This window comes from Cyprinodon variegatus, unplaced genomic scaffold, assembly GCF_000732505.1.
Source record: "Cyprinodon variegatus isolate N-32 unplaced genomic scaffold, C_variegatus-1.0 Scaffold409, whole genome shotgun sequence".
NCBI lineage: Eukaryota > Metazoa > Chordata > Actinopteri > Cyprinodontiformes > Cyprinodontidae > Cyprinodon > Cyprinodon variegatus.
The window spans coordinates 87,637-100,455 of NW_015150862.1; the positions used below are offsets into that span (position 1 = coordinate 87,637).

Consider the following 12,819-nt stretch of genomic DNA (forward strand, 5'->3'; position numbering starts at 1 on the left):
CATCATACATCTGACCTTTATTAAAGAGTGTTAAAAGAATATATAATATATAATTATCCACAAGCCATAAAGATTGCATAGTAAACATGTAGAAAACCTGTCTCTGGATGGACCAAACATTCAGCCTACTTGCAAAAACACCATGTGTAGCTGAAAAGTACCACTGCACATCACCCCAACAACAGCCTTTCCTCTAGCATGGAAAGGGAAGCTGGTCTGAGTCAAGAAATAGAGCTAAATATAGAGCTAACCTGGAAGAAAACCTGCCAAGTAAGGCACAAGACCTGGAACTGAGATGGAGGCAAAATTTCCAAAAAGGCAACAATAAAAACTAAAGCCAGTTGCGTCCTTTTCTTTCCATTTCTGAAGCTGTTTTTATTGGTCTATATAGAATCCAAACATGCAGGTCTGTAGCAGAACATGGAGAAGTCCAAGGAGTGTGAATACTTAATAAGCTTGTTCTGCATAAATGATATAAATCGGCTGAAAATGAAATCCAATCTAATATACTTAATATAACAATACTCATAATGCATTGGAACATTTGCAGTAGCAAGTAATGACACAGTTGACATTTTGCAGAGGGAATTAAAAATCAAATGAATAGTAATAACGCAAAATTTCCCAACCTGAACCGTCACATAAATGTGGTGTCTTCATTGCATGCACGCTGCATGCTAATCATTCCTGTCAAAGTCAATACCAGTCATTACAACACGTGGCAGGTATTAAGCGCTCAAGCAGGCAGATGTTTCAGGCAGGCCAGGAAAATGGAAATGTGAGCGATGGGCATAAAACTGTAATGAAATGAACCAGCTCCGTCTTTATGGCGACTCCCATTCAGTGCTTTCCATCAGGCCACGCGCCAAGGTAGATCGATTCTTACATTTCCTCGACCGCTCAAGCACACAGGCTCTGCTGGAACATGCAGCTTCTTAATCAGACTGCACTGGCATTTGCTCTCTTTAAGGAACATTTCCCTTGGTAGTGGCTTTATAGGTGTGCCTGCCTTCTTATTGATATCTTAGCTTCTGTAGCCTTCTTTAGATCTAGATACCCTTAAGGTAAAAGAAAGTGATCATTACATTAAGCTAATCCTGCTCAGTTTTGTTAAGCGCCTTAACACACCTTTGTTTTTTTTTTCTAAAGCTTGGTCTTGTTTTGGTTATGTTAGTAATTATAATCACATTTTATCATAAAAAAAAACAAATATTGAAGCTAAGGATGTCTTTTTGATTGATAACATTTGACAAAAGCTTTTTCAAAGTATTTAAAAGCATAAGAACGCACTAATGATTTCACTAGAATATAATGAATTAGTATTTCTTAAAATATATTTCACAAATAAGTTGCTGGCCACATTTATGGGCACCCATCATAAAGAATGAAGTTTCCTAAGTTTAATTAATCTTTCACTGCAGTACAATCTCTTTGAACTGAATAATCTAACCTTTGCTTTTACTTAATCTATTTAATAATAAAAAAAAAAAAAAAAACATGGTAAGAAACTACTTCTTCAAAACCACTGTCGGCTCCCTTGTCGGTATCCCTCCTGTTAATGTATTGCTCGGCTCCCTTTAGCCAATAAAGATGCACTTAGTCTTCTCCTATAACCTTTCTGAGGCAGTAGCACCCAGATAAGAGATCTTTGACCTTTACGCCATGGATATTTTCTCCCGATCTTCCAAAGGGTCGGGTCCTCTGTTATACTCTGCTCTCCTCAGTTCACCAAACAGGTTTTTAGCAGAATTTAAGGCCAGGGGGACATACAGTAGCTGGAAAACCAAGGTCGATTTTGTGTCTGGGAAACTATTTTTATGATGTTCTAGTAAAACATTTTGGACCTTCTGTTTTGCAAAAGGCACAAATATGACCTTTCATTTTCGTTCAGATTTTTATTTCACTCTTCCTGCTGTTTGAAAGACTTCATGATTCCATGTGTTCCACCAATGTTCCTATAAACTCTGAACCTAACAACAGCATTTTTTAATATATTCCTAATTCATATGAAATATATGTGCTTAAATTAAATTAGTAAAAAAAAAAATAACATACTGGTGTTTAGAAGATTTTTAGAACACATAGTGTACCACTAGCATTTAGTTAAAATAATAATTTCATAAAACAGTGGTCTTTTTATTTATTATTATTATTATTATTTATTATTATTATGCAGCCCTTTTTATTATTATTTATTTTCATTAAAAATTTAACTATGGGTGCACAATATCAGAAAAGCCACTAATTAATGTACTCTAGTCATTATTGCTATGTATATTAAGATTAATAGTATAGAATAGAGTAGAATAGAATAGAAAATCCCTTTATTGTCCCACAATTGGGAAAATATGGTGTTTACAGCAGCAAAAAGATTATAGAAAAAAATGGTCACACAAATATGGACCTTAGAAAAATGTATAAGAATAATATAATAGTGAAGAGTTAAAAGATAAACAATAAAATACTGTACTGTAAAGTGTTTTAACAATATAAAACTGTACATCTGGAGAATAAATAACCAATAAATAGCTATGCATAATGAACATTTTCTGTATCCTTTTCTGTTTAAAATACATAAATGTGCCTAAAATAAAGGTATTTTGCCAACAAGTTCTGTACAAGAACCCTTATACCTCCCTTATTGGTAATAGATGATTCATTTAAATGGTTTACAGGTGAGATAATTTGACAAACAGTAAGTTAATAATTGCAGGATAAAGGGGACCAACCCAACAATGTCAGTTACTGAATGTTTGGTTTGCCTTTACTTAAAGGGCGTGCTTCCCTTGCACTTTGTGTCTTACTTTACACATTAGAGATACTCCCACTGTTTTCCTTAAGCACACATTTTCAATTTGCTTTTGCATTACTTTTGGTAACTCATGGGTTTGATTAAAGTTCACTTGTCTGAATTCGTTGTCTGTTTCCATTAAATATAGGCTGACCAAGACATTGAGTTAAACTTAAATGTTTAATGGAAATCAGATGAACAGAGTAAACTGTGCTTTTTGAAAATCTAGGTATTTTTAGGTTTGTTTGTTTTTAGTAAATTGTTTACAACATGCTTCTAAGATCTAGGATTTTCGGTCCATTACAAATTGCCATGCCTGTGATGGCAACATGACAGCTCTTAAAGAGACGCCAGGGTCTTTAAATATTTATTTTATAGATGGTCTCATGAGAGAAGCGCTTGTTTTTTGCAGAACACGCTCACCAAGACAGCTGAAAGGCCCATTAGAAACCCAGACTAAAACAGTTCAATTTGGAAAAGGAAATAAACATATAAATAAATCAAAGATGTGAATAATGCATAGAGTGGGGGGGGTAAGAGAGTGATGCACTGACAAACATGCTTGTCTTTTTTTTCTGTGTCAAACTGCTGACATCACAGCACACGCTCAGCATGTAAGCCCGCCTCCCTCTGTAAGCCTGCTCTCAGCAGATACATGGCTAACTTGCAGCAGAGGTTTAATACTCCAGAAAAAGGTGCTTTAAGGAAAAAAAAAAAACTTCCCCAATGAGTTCCACCATGTTCACTCCTCAAATGTTTTGACAGAAACACACAGCTGATTGCTAGTCATTAGAGTTCCAAGCAGCGGGGATTGCTATGCCTGAAATGAGCTTCATGCTGCCACTTGAATCTGATCAGAAGATGGGCTGAAGATCAAAAGATAAGACGCCATTCAAAATTCATTAGATCCAACTTTCTGATCCTCTTTATTATAACACATCCATGTATGTTCCACTTGCATCCTGTTTAAAATCCTGAGGGTTTTTAATTATGACAGCTCATCCACAATAACATGACTTCCTGGGTTCCTCTGTGGACCGAAAAGAATCTCTGCTGATTATCACTGCGCATAATTGAAGAAAAGCTGAATAATTCATGCAACATTACCGTTAAACATGCTGATAGTATAATTTAGGCGGGGATGCACCGCTGCTTCTTGGAAAAAGAGAATATGCTCAAAATGGTAAATCTTTACCATAACTCAATTTAGAAGTGAAATTCATATGATATATAGATTCACTGAACCCAAAGTTATACGACAAAGCATATTTTGTTCACTTTTATGATTAAGGCTCACAGCCAAAGAACACAAATATATTTTAATACTGAAGTATTAAACTAATATAAAGTATCTCCATTTACTGTGCAGTATGTGTACCCAGAACTTGGATGGAGCTCCTTTTGCATGAACTGTTGTATCAGTCACTGTGGCATGGAGGTGATCATCTTGTGCCTCCAATGAGGTGTACAGGAGGCCCAGGCTGAAGGATAGCGGTCCTGTAGTCAGCATAGTTGGTCCTGATGTCTCTCAAACTGTATTTCCTTATGTAAGGCAAGTTTTCCAGAAAACAGTGAAGCATATGGTTGCTAGGAGAATGATCGTTACAGTTATCAGGAAGTACTGCTGTTATTTCTCTCTGTGTCTCCTGCTCCTATTTCTCCATGGTTCTAACCAGCCTGTGTGGGCGTGGCTGCACTAGGTGGCTTCTGATGGATCACGTTTGAATCAAGCTCAACAAGAACACAGATAAGCACAAAGGCTCATTTGGTCTTCATAGAATGGTGATTTTGCTCCACTTTCATGCTGTGTTTTCCTTTGTTTTAGAGATACCCACCCACGTGTCGTTTAAAGCCATTTCTCCTGCAATACCCAACGTAAAGTAGACGACTTATCTCCATACATTTTTTTTATCTGGACACAGCCTTTATGTAGGATCACTAAAACTTACCTGCGGACTCGTCGTCACCAAAACTCCAGTGCGCTCTGCTGAACGAACAGTAGTTCCCTCGATTGTTCGTTGGAACATCATCCCACACCCTCAGCCAAACCTGATGAACCTGTCATGTAAGACAGCTGCTCTTATTCCTGTTCCCTTCCTGGGACACCGCAACGGCTGTTATTCAGTCCTCATCCATATCCCCATAATACTTTGTAAAAAAAAAAAACCTTTATACCTATGACAATGCCGCTTCTCAGAATGATTTCTACCTTTGGTTTAAAAACAAACAAGTTAAACTAACACCAGGTAGTTATGCAGGAAAAAGAAATGGAAATCTCCACTAAGCCTGTCACCAATAAGCATGATGTGATCTAATATATCATGTTCAAAGGTTTTACTGACATTAGACCTGAAAAATTCCAAAGGCTCAAAAGGAATCACTGAGTGTAAGATGGACCTTGGAGCTGCACAATGTCTATAAAACATGTCAATTGATACTGTTGCCCAATTTATCAAAATGATCCTGATTAACATATCTATCTGGCACCATCCATCTAAAGGCATCATGACAGCAAAAATGTATCCAGCGGGGTGAATATATCAATAGCATGTAGGAGTTGCAGGTATTGTACTTGAGATCTGTATATTGTCCTATCAAAGCTTTCAAACAGTGCTACATAAATGGATATTGCAAAGACAGCTTAGACCTGATATGTTGTGCACCTCTGCAGAAGATCAAGAAACTTGAGCAACTTCAATTCTTTGTCTCTTGAATCCTTCTCAAGACTCCGGGGCCTTATTTCCAAGAGTCCCAAGGGACTAAGCAGCAGCATGAAGCACTCAAAAGATTTCCTGGCAGACAGCTGTGCTGACTTGATAAAAACGAAAAGTTGAAACAACCTGGTCCTTTTCCAGCTTAGCCTTGGTAAAAAAAAAAAAAGCTTTTGACATTATCTATGGGGCATGAGTGACTTGAGCACATCATCTACTACACTTTCACATTCTGTACTTATATTTTTGCATCTTGCATCATATTTAAAATTCCAGAGAAACAGACTTTAAGCTGTAAGACATAATCATTAAAAATATGCAAGACATATTAAAGAATATCACTCTGTGTTTTATGAATGTGCATAACCTGTCATTGGTATTTTTGTTTCTTATTATGATGCAACTGTTTGCATGGCAGTGTCCTGTTTCAGACAAATAGGACTGGAAATGCACAAAAGATGCCTCGAAAAAAAAAAAAAAAAGACATGTAAAAATCCCCATTATAATCACACCTTTCCTCCATGTCTTATGTTATGGAAATTTCTTCAATTCTAAATTGAGTTCAAACCAACAAGGGACAAAATGTTTTTTTGTTTTTTTTAAACCCGTTAAACATCAACCGCAAACTTACCAATTTCCTGCCTTGTGCTACAAACCCCAGCTCCGTACCGCTGCAGCTTGTCTGCCACAGTTTTCAGGAAATCTTCGTTGTTTTCAGCGAAACCGAGGTAGTTGTACGAGCCCATGTTGATGACATTGGGTATTGTCTTCCCTGTAAACCTGTGAAGATTTATGTTTGACTCAGTTAGTATGTCATTGTTCTTCCAGCACACACACATGCACAAACACATGACTAACTGCCTCAAAGATTGTGCAACTAAAGATTTACTGATCAGTACTAAGATATGAAATCTTAACAATGCTAGTTTAAATTTGGAGGTAGTTATTGTTCGTATTTCTATATGATTATGATAGCTATACAATCAGCAGAATGAATCCATACTGTAGATACAATCTAATCTGTTATGAATGTGATTACAGTGAGTGAAATCAGAAGTAAAAAAAACAACAAAAAAACAGATAAATTCCAATAATATAACTATGAGTGAATATAACTCAAGTTCATCTGTCCAGTTAAAAAATACCTAAAGTTCTTCTGTAAAAAAAACTCATGCGGTTTTTCAGCTGGCCTACTTTTTCTACTTAGCTACATACCGTTTTTACCAATTCATCACACTGCTCCACCAAAGTCGAGCAGGTTCTCCCATATGTGCTTCTTTCAGTCACATTAAACCTCTTTAAACATGTAACCCACGCTTACCTCTTCACAGATTTAAAATATCCCTTTCCTTCCCTCTGGCTCTGCTCATTTTCATTTTTTAATAATATATTCCCTGACCCTGCTGCGCATCGCAGAGGAATATCCAATATACTATATAAGCATATGATATTTAGCTGATTCTCTCTTGGAGTGAATGTATTTAGAGCATTCCAAAGGAATTCTACATAAATAAAAACACGTTGGAGGGGAAATACAAGATCAGAAACACTCACTAGTTCAACGTCAGTTGAAGAAATGTATTTATTTATTTTCCATACACAGATATGCCTAGAAAGTACATCCAAAGTGATGTTGGAAAATGCAGCCAGAAACATATAAAACATAAGCTGTGGAAGGCTCCTGAAAGTACTTTCTGGCAACTGGTGCCGCAAAAAAACAACACATCTCTTAGGTTATCCACCATATGGTCTCCTCAGAACTCCAAGAATGTTGCAAGCTCAGTAAATTGTGGCATATTTTGAGAAATCTTTGTTCATCCAAAAGTGTAAATCAAATTTGTGCAAAAAAAGATCTAAGTCAGTCATGTTTTATTTCCATAAATTGCAACAAAATAATCATCACTGTTATGTGAAGCTTTTTCTATCATAATACAATTACTATAATATTCAGTGCAGGAGGTTCAGATCACGTTGTGTAACCATCGTGATAAAAAGACATCATGTTCTTTAAGGCTAGAGCCCAGTAGAGATCATTTCTGTTCCAGGGAATCTCTAATTCCTGAATGAGGTCTTAGTGTGGAGTGAGGAGAGCCTCTGAGATGGCTGGGTTACAGTACCTGAATGTCCAGTTGTAGTCATCAGACAACCTTTCCATCAAGTCGAAGACGGGTCCAGGGAGACTGCATATGGGGCGGTTCCAGTTGTCACGTACTCGCATGTATAGGTTTCGAGTGTAAAAGTTTTCAAAATCTTGGTAAAGGGGAGTGAAATCCTGGCAATGAGAAAAAAATAGATTTCCATAATAGTTTAACAACTGTTAGGTTATTCTTTATACATGATGTGCATTGTTATTCTGTTAGCCAGATTAGAAAGATTAGAAGGCCTTCCTTCACATGATGGATGTCAATGTGTGGAGGCCATCTAATCAGGACAGCCTTTGTGTTTTTAAAAATAAACAGGATATGGGCACATCTTGGAGCCGGACTGATAAAGGAGAGCTTTGTGTGATCCTGGGGTAAAGAGGCAAGATGCGTAAAGGTCAAGGCATGGATGGCATGTCAGTTTCTGATATGGACAGTTAAGCATCCACCTGATGCAAAACATGGATTCATGAGTTATAAGAAGGAGGAGATGACCTTGTACGGGGCTCAATCTTTGCAGGACGCTTGCGGACGTTTTTTGAGACCACAGCTGTGCCAACTCCAAGCAATTTCTCTGTCCTGTAACAACCTGACCTGGAATAAACGCTGTTACTTCTTTACGCCCGCTTTATAGTCTTTTTTTTTATATGGTTTTACCCAGTTTGACTTAAGAGTAGTAAATAACTTGCTCCCAGGTAAAGAACCGGTAGGGAAGTTCTGAGGCGCAGCCGCTATCAGGGGGACCTAACTTCCATATAAAACACAACCAATCAGAAAGAGGTTTTCATGAGAGCTTTCTTAATGAACTTTATTATTAAATTAGAATCGATAATCCACTGATGCTTATGCATCAATATTGTTTAAGAAAATGATAAACCTCCTTAAAATGGTAACATCCTGACTTTTTGTGTTATTTTGCCGAGGTTACACTTGAACCCATTTAAAGAAACGGCTCACTCTATTATCAAGAGCGTATTTCCTTAGGTTTGCCTAGCCCAAATAATGAAACATGGTGAAGAACAAAGTATTTTCTAATTTAACCTTCGCTGAAGAGACATAATATGAAATGTGAAGCAAAGTAACAAAGAGCTTGAATCCTCTGAGATTTAATTAGATCTTCAACACATATTCTCTTTGGTGTTCTATTCCACCCATGGCAACGATATACAGAAGAGCAGAGAAACACAAGGGAAGAAGGAAGAGGCACTGCTTAAGGAAAAATGGAAATAATTGCGGGGGTGGGGTGGGGTGGGGGGGTTTGGGCAAAATGTATTGATGGTGTCTTCTAGCTTGGGTGTGTAGTGTGTGTGTAATCCTACAAAATAACTACAGAGAGTGCTGACTGCTTGCTTTTGTTTCTATGTTGTTCCTACCTTCTGTTCCTCTCTTTCCTGTGCAACATGGCATTTCTCCAGGCCCACAGCTCTGAGGAAGTCTCGGAAGTAACCAAACAGGGTGACAATCCCATAACCCAGGTACGTCATGACTGCCACATACATAGGCGGCTGTTCAAACGTGTTGTGGCTGCGCTGGCTGGATCCGATGCCATTTTTCTGTTCAAAGCAAGAATCACATGAGAGCTCTGACAATGCAGATAGGAACACAATGGAATGTAGTAACGTTGAAACAAATAGGATTAAGTTTAATACAATACAAAAACAGAAACGTGGATCATATTTCAACTCACAGGGATGGAGTACAGAATAATACCTCTAATTATTAGACTCATTTTGCAAGAAGCAGCATTAAGGATCTCTGTTCCAAAGATTAGGAATGTATTCTTGAATGTCATGTGAGAGATAACTTAGGTAATTTATTTGGTTTACTTAAATAAACGTAGTTTTCATATTTCCCGTCAGTAATATTTCAGGTAAGACCTCAAAGTGTTGAATGAGGTCATAAACCCAGAATAATAATGTTTACAGAAACTGCCAGAAATTTTTTTCATAGCAAGCAGTTCTTTATCTTCTGTACTCATCAGACTATAATCAGATTACTTTTACAACAATGGTAGACACACCCCTTGTCTTTTTAAAGGAATGCAGATGAATGCAGGAGGGCTTTGCTCAGAGAAATGAAGGCTGGATACTACTATTTCCACAGCTTCTCGTTGGTCTGGTTCTACAGTTGTCGGTCTCATCTAATCAATCTACAGTCTGTTGCTTTAACCCGACATATTTTTTTTTATAATCTCTTTAGGTATGCAGGACAAAAACTGATTGTGTTTAATCAAACATCTCTTCAAAAATCACCTACATGGGTTGACAAAGGGACTGTCACTGAGGCATGGATTGCTGCGGGGATCAAGATGTACCAAGATTTTAAAAGATTAAAGCTGCCAAAATGTTCTTTTATACTTTTTAAATGAGATGCAATAGAAAGTATCACAGCTGGCTGAAGTTTTCTTTAGCAGCATGGAGCACAGAGAACCAAAGCTGCACCTCAGACACCTGTTGCTGTGCAATGCCACACAGCTGCCTCAAGAAAGGCTGCTTGTCTATAGGTTATTTTTTTCAAAACTATTTGTGCATTGTTAGTGTGAATTTGTAGAGAGAGTTGCATTCTAAGTTTTGTATTTATAGAATTAAAAAAAATTCACAAGTACAAAATTACAATGCTATAACATGTGAAGTGAAGAATAAAATAACATCTTTCATAAACATAACATCTCAATTTTTACATTTAGCAGGTTGGAATTGAGGCAGGGTGAACTGGATCAGCTCTATCTACTACGTGCGCGCTTTCAACGAGGGGATACAAGTTCACACAGGAATAACCGACACAAGGCTACATGGCAGTAGGCCATATATGTATTTCTGGTACAGACTGACAGATCAGACAGCGCCCCTGCTGTCCGATCAAGGGTACTACTCACAAGTCACAGATCATTTTTACCAGTGTCACATTTGTGTCAAAAGTGAAAAAGAAGGCGTAACTGGTAAAGCTGAATTTGTGACTTACAGCTGCAGATTCGTGCAGTTGAATTCATTGATTTGTATTTGTTTTAAGGAAATAAATGTATAATTTTTTTTTTTACTGAAGATTTTAATACATGTGTTTATTTTTGCACCATTTGTTTTAGATAAACTGTAACAAAACTGAATGGAAGACATTTTTGATGTGCAACTCACTGGACACAATTTGTGTACTTGAACTCGAGAATTTGAAGAGTCGTACCTTTATTTTGTAATTGTGGCTGATAAAAAAAAAAAAATCTACAATTACAAAACACTAAAGTTACAATGCACAAATAGTTTTGCAACAATAGTTCTGGACCATTTGAAGCAAAACTGAGAATGTAGGAGGTTTTAGATGTGCAACTTGTAGAACAGAATTTGTGTACTTGTGCTTAAAATTTGAACAAGAGTAAAAATATTTTGTACTTGTGAATTTTTTTTTTTTTATTACAAATACAAACCTTAGAATGTAACTCTCTCTACAACTTCAAATTCGCAGTTACAATTCACAAATAATTTTGAAACAAAATAACCTTCATACTTGACTGGTGTTACGTTTCCACAAGAAGAATTCTACTTGGAAATATTTGCAGACATAGTGTGGAATCTAAAGGATGCAGAAGGCATTACTCCTTCTTAGGCAACTCTCTCTAAAACTTCATTAGAAACCAAAAAGCGCAATTTGATTATCTTACACATTTATCTTACAAACAATGTATTTTAACTTAGTGTTAAAACTTGATAACCCACTTCCATTTAGCCTGAAGAAGGAATAATTTGCAGGCTTTATGATCACAAAATATTGTATGATATAGTTCCTGCTGTTTATATTTAATAGTAACTTGGAGTATATACTCAGGCTGAAACAATTAATCAGATTAATTGTGATTAATCAATTATTGAAATAATAGTTAACTAATTGAATAATCGTCTATGTTGTGAAGAGACTGTAAAAAATGCCTTTAGCTGACAGAGCAACACTCATAGAGCAGTACCAACATTGTAAAAAAAAAAAAAATAATAATATATATATATATATATATATATATATATATATATATAAACATTTTGCATTTAAGATAAGAAAACAGAACTCCTCAGCTGGAAAACTTTGAGTCTTATCTGAGCAATGAAAAACTAAAAGATCTCTTTATACCAATGGCTTTAAAATGTGGTACTAAACTGGTTTTATTTGGTTCTTTGTTTGTTAGTGGTAGAACCAAGGTTATCAGTGGGGTTTGGTAATAGAAGCTGTTAGCAATAAAAGTTACTACTATACACTTCTAGATTTTACACTAACACAAAAGACTCATTAAAGCTAATTGTTTGGTCCAGACTGATTTAAAAATGATGCAACCGCTAACAAAAATACAAAATATTATATTGCTTTGCCTTTTTGACTTCCTCATGTACTTCTATGCAAAATGTCAATAAATCATATTTTGTTGTTTTTGTTATTTCATGAAATAAACGCAAAAAATCTAAAGAAGAGTCAAAACATTGTTTAAAATTCTTCCTAAGACCCCTGGAAAAGTACTAAAAATACTTATTTACTGATGTGATTAAAATATAAAGTTTTAGAATCCCTTTTAAATCATTATAAAACGAAAACATTATGGAGGCAATAAAAAAGACACTTTCTAAATGAGTAACCTTGATTAGGTTTTGGAAAATAATATGTTCTAACTAACAATCAAAAATGCAGATAACATCTCAAAATGATTCATTTGTATGTTGAATAAAGGAAAATTGAATTTTCATTTTAGGCTCTGCATAGTTAAAACATGTTAAATATTTTCTAAATTAGCTTTTAATAAACCTAAATTTTTTCTCTGTTCAATAATATGTACACACTATTTCACATTTAAGGAATATTTTTATAAACTTATATTTTACATCTTTAAAGTGGATAGTGGTAGGATGTAAAAGAAGTACAAAAAAAACACTAAAACTCTCTGTATCCTGCATACGTTGTCCCAACAGCATATGCTTCGTTTTTATCTAACCTAACATAATTCAGTCACCATTGTTTGACGGATTGATTGACATTATTGATCTCACAGAGCAGAAATTTACTTTTTACATCGGCGCTTTAGTCAAAAAGAAGAAGAAGGTGCCAAAACGAAGAAAAGGTGCAACAGTGCGTCCACATACACACATATGTGTATATATATATATATATATATATATATATATATATATATATATACATACTAGGG

The 12,819-nt window shown here is 35.8% G+C and overlaps 1 protein-coding gene across 1 annotated transcript in view; it reads right to left on the minus strand.

Annotated features, from left to right (window-relative positions):
* Positions 1 to 12,819, minus strand: part of sptlc3 (serine palmitoyltransferase long chain base subunit 3) — a 36,186-nt gene that overhangs the window by 19,304 nt on the left and 4,063 nt on the right. Inside the window, exons 2-4 of the mRNA XM_015387973.1 lie at positions 9,017 to 9,196; positions 7,620 to 7,774; positions 6,134 to 6,282 (exon numbers count right to left, since the gene is read on the minus strand). Coding sequence (XP_015243459.1) covers positions 6,134 to 6,282; positions 7,620 to 7,774; positions 9,017 to 9,196 — 484 coding nt within the window. The remainder of the gene's footprint in view (positions 1 to 6,133; positions 6,283 to 7,619; positions 7,775 to 9,016; positions 9,197 to 12,819) is intronic.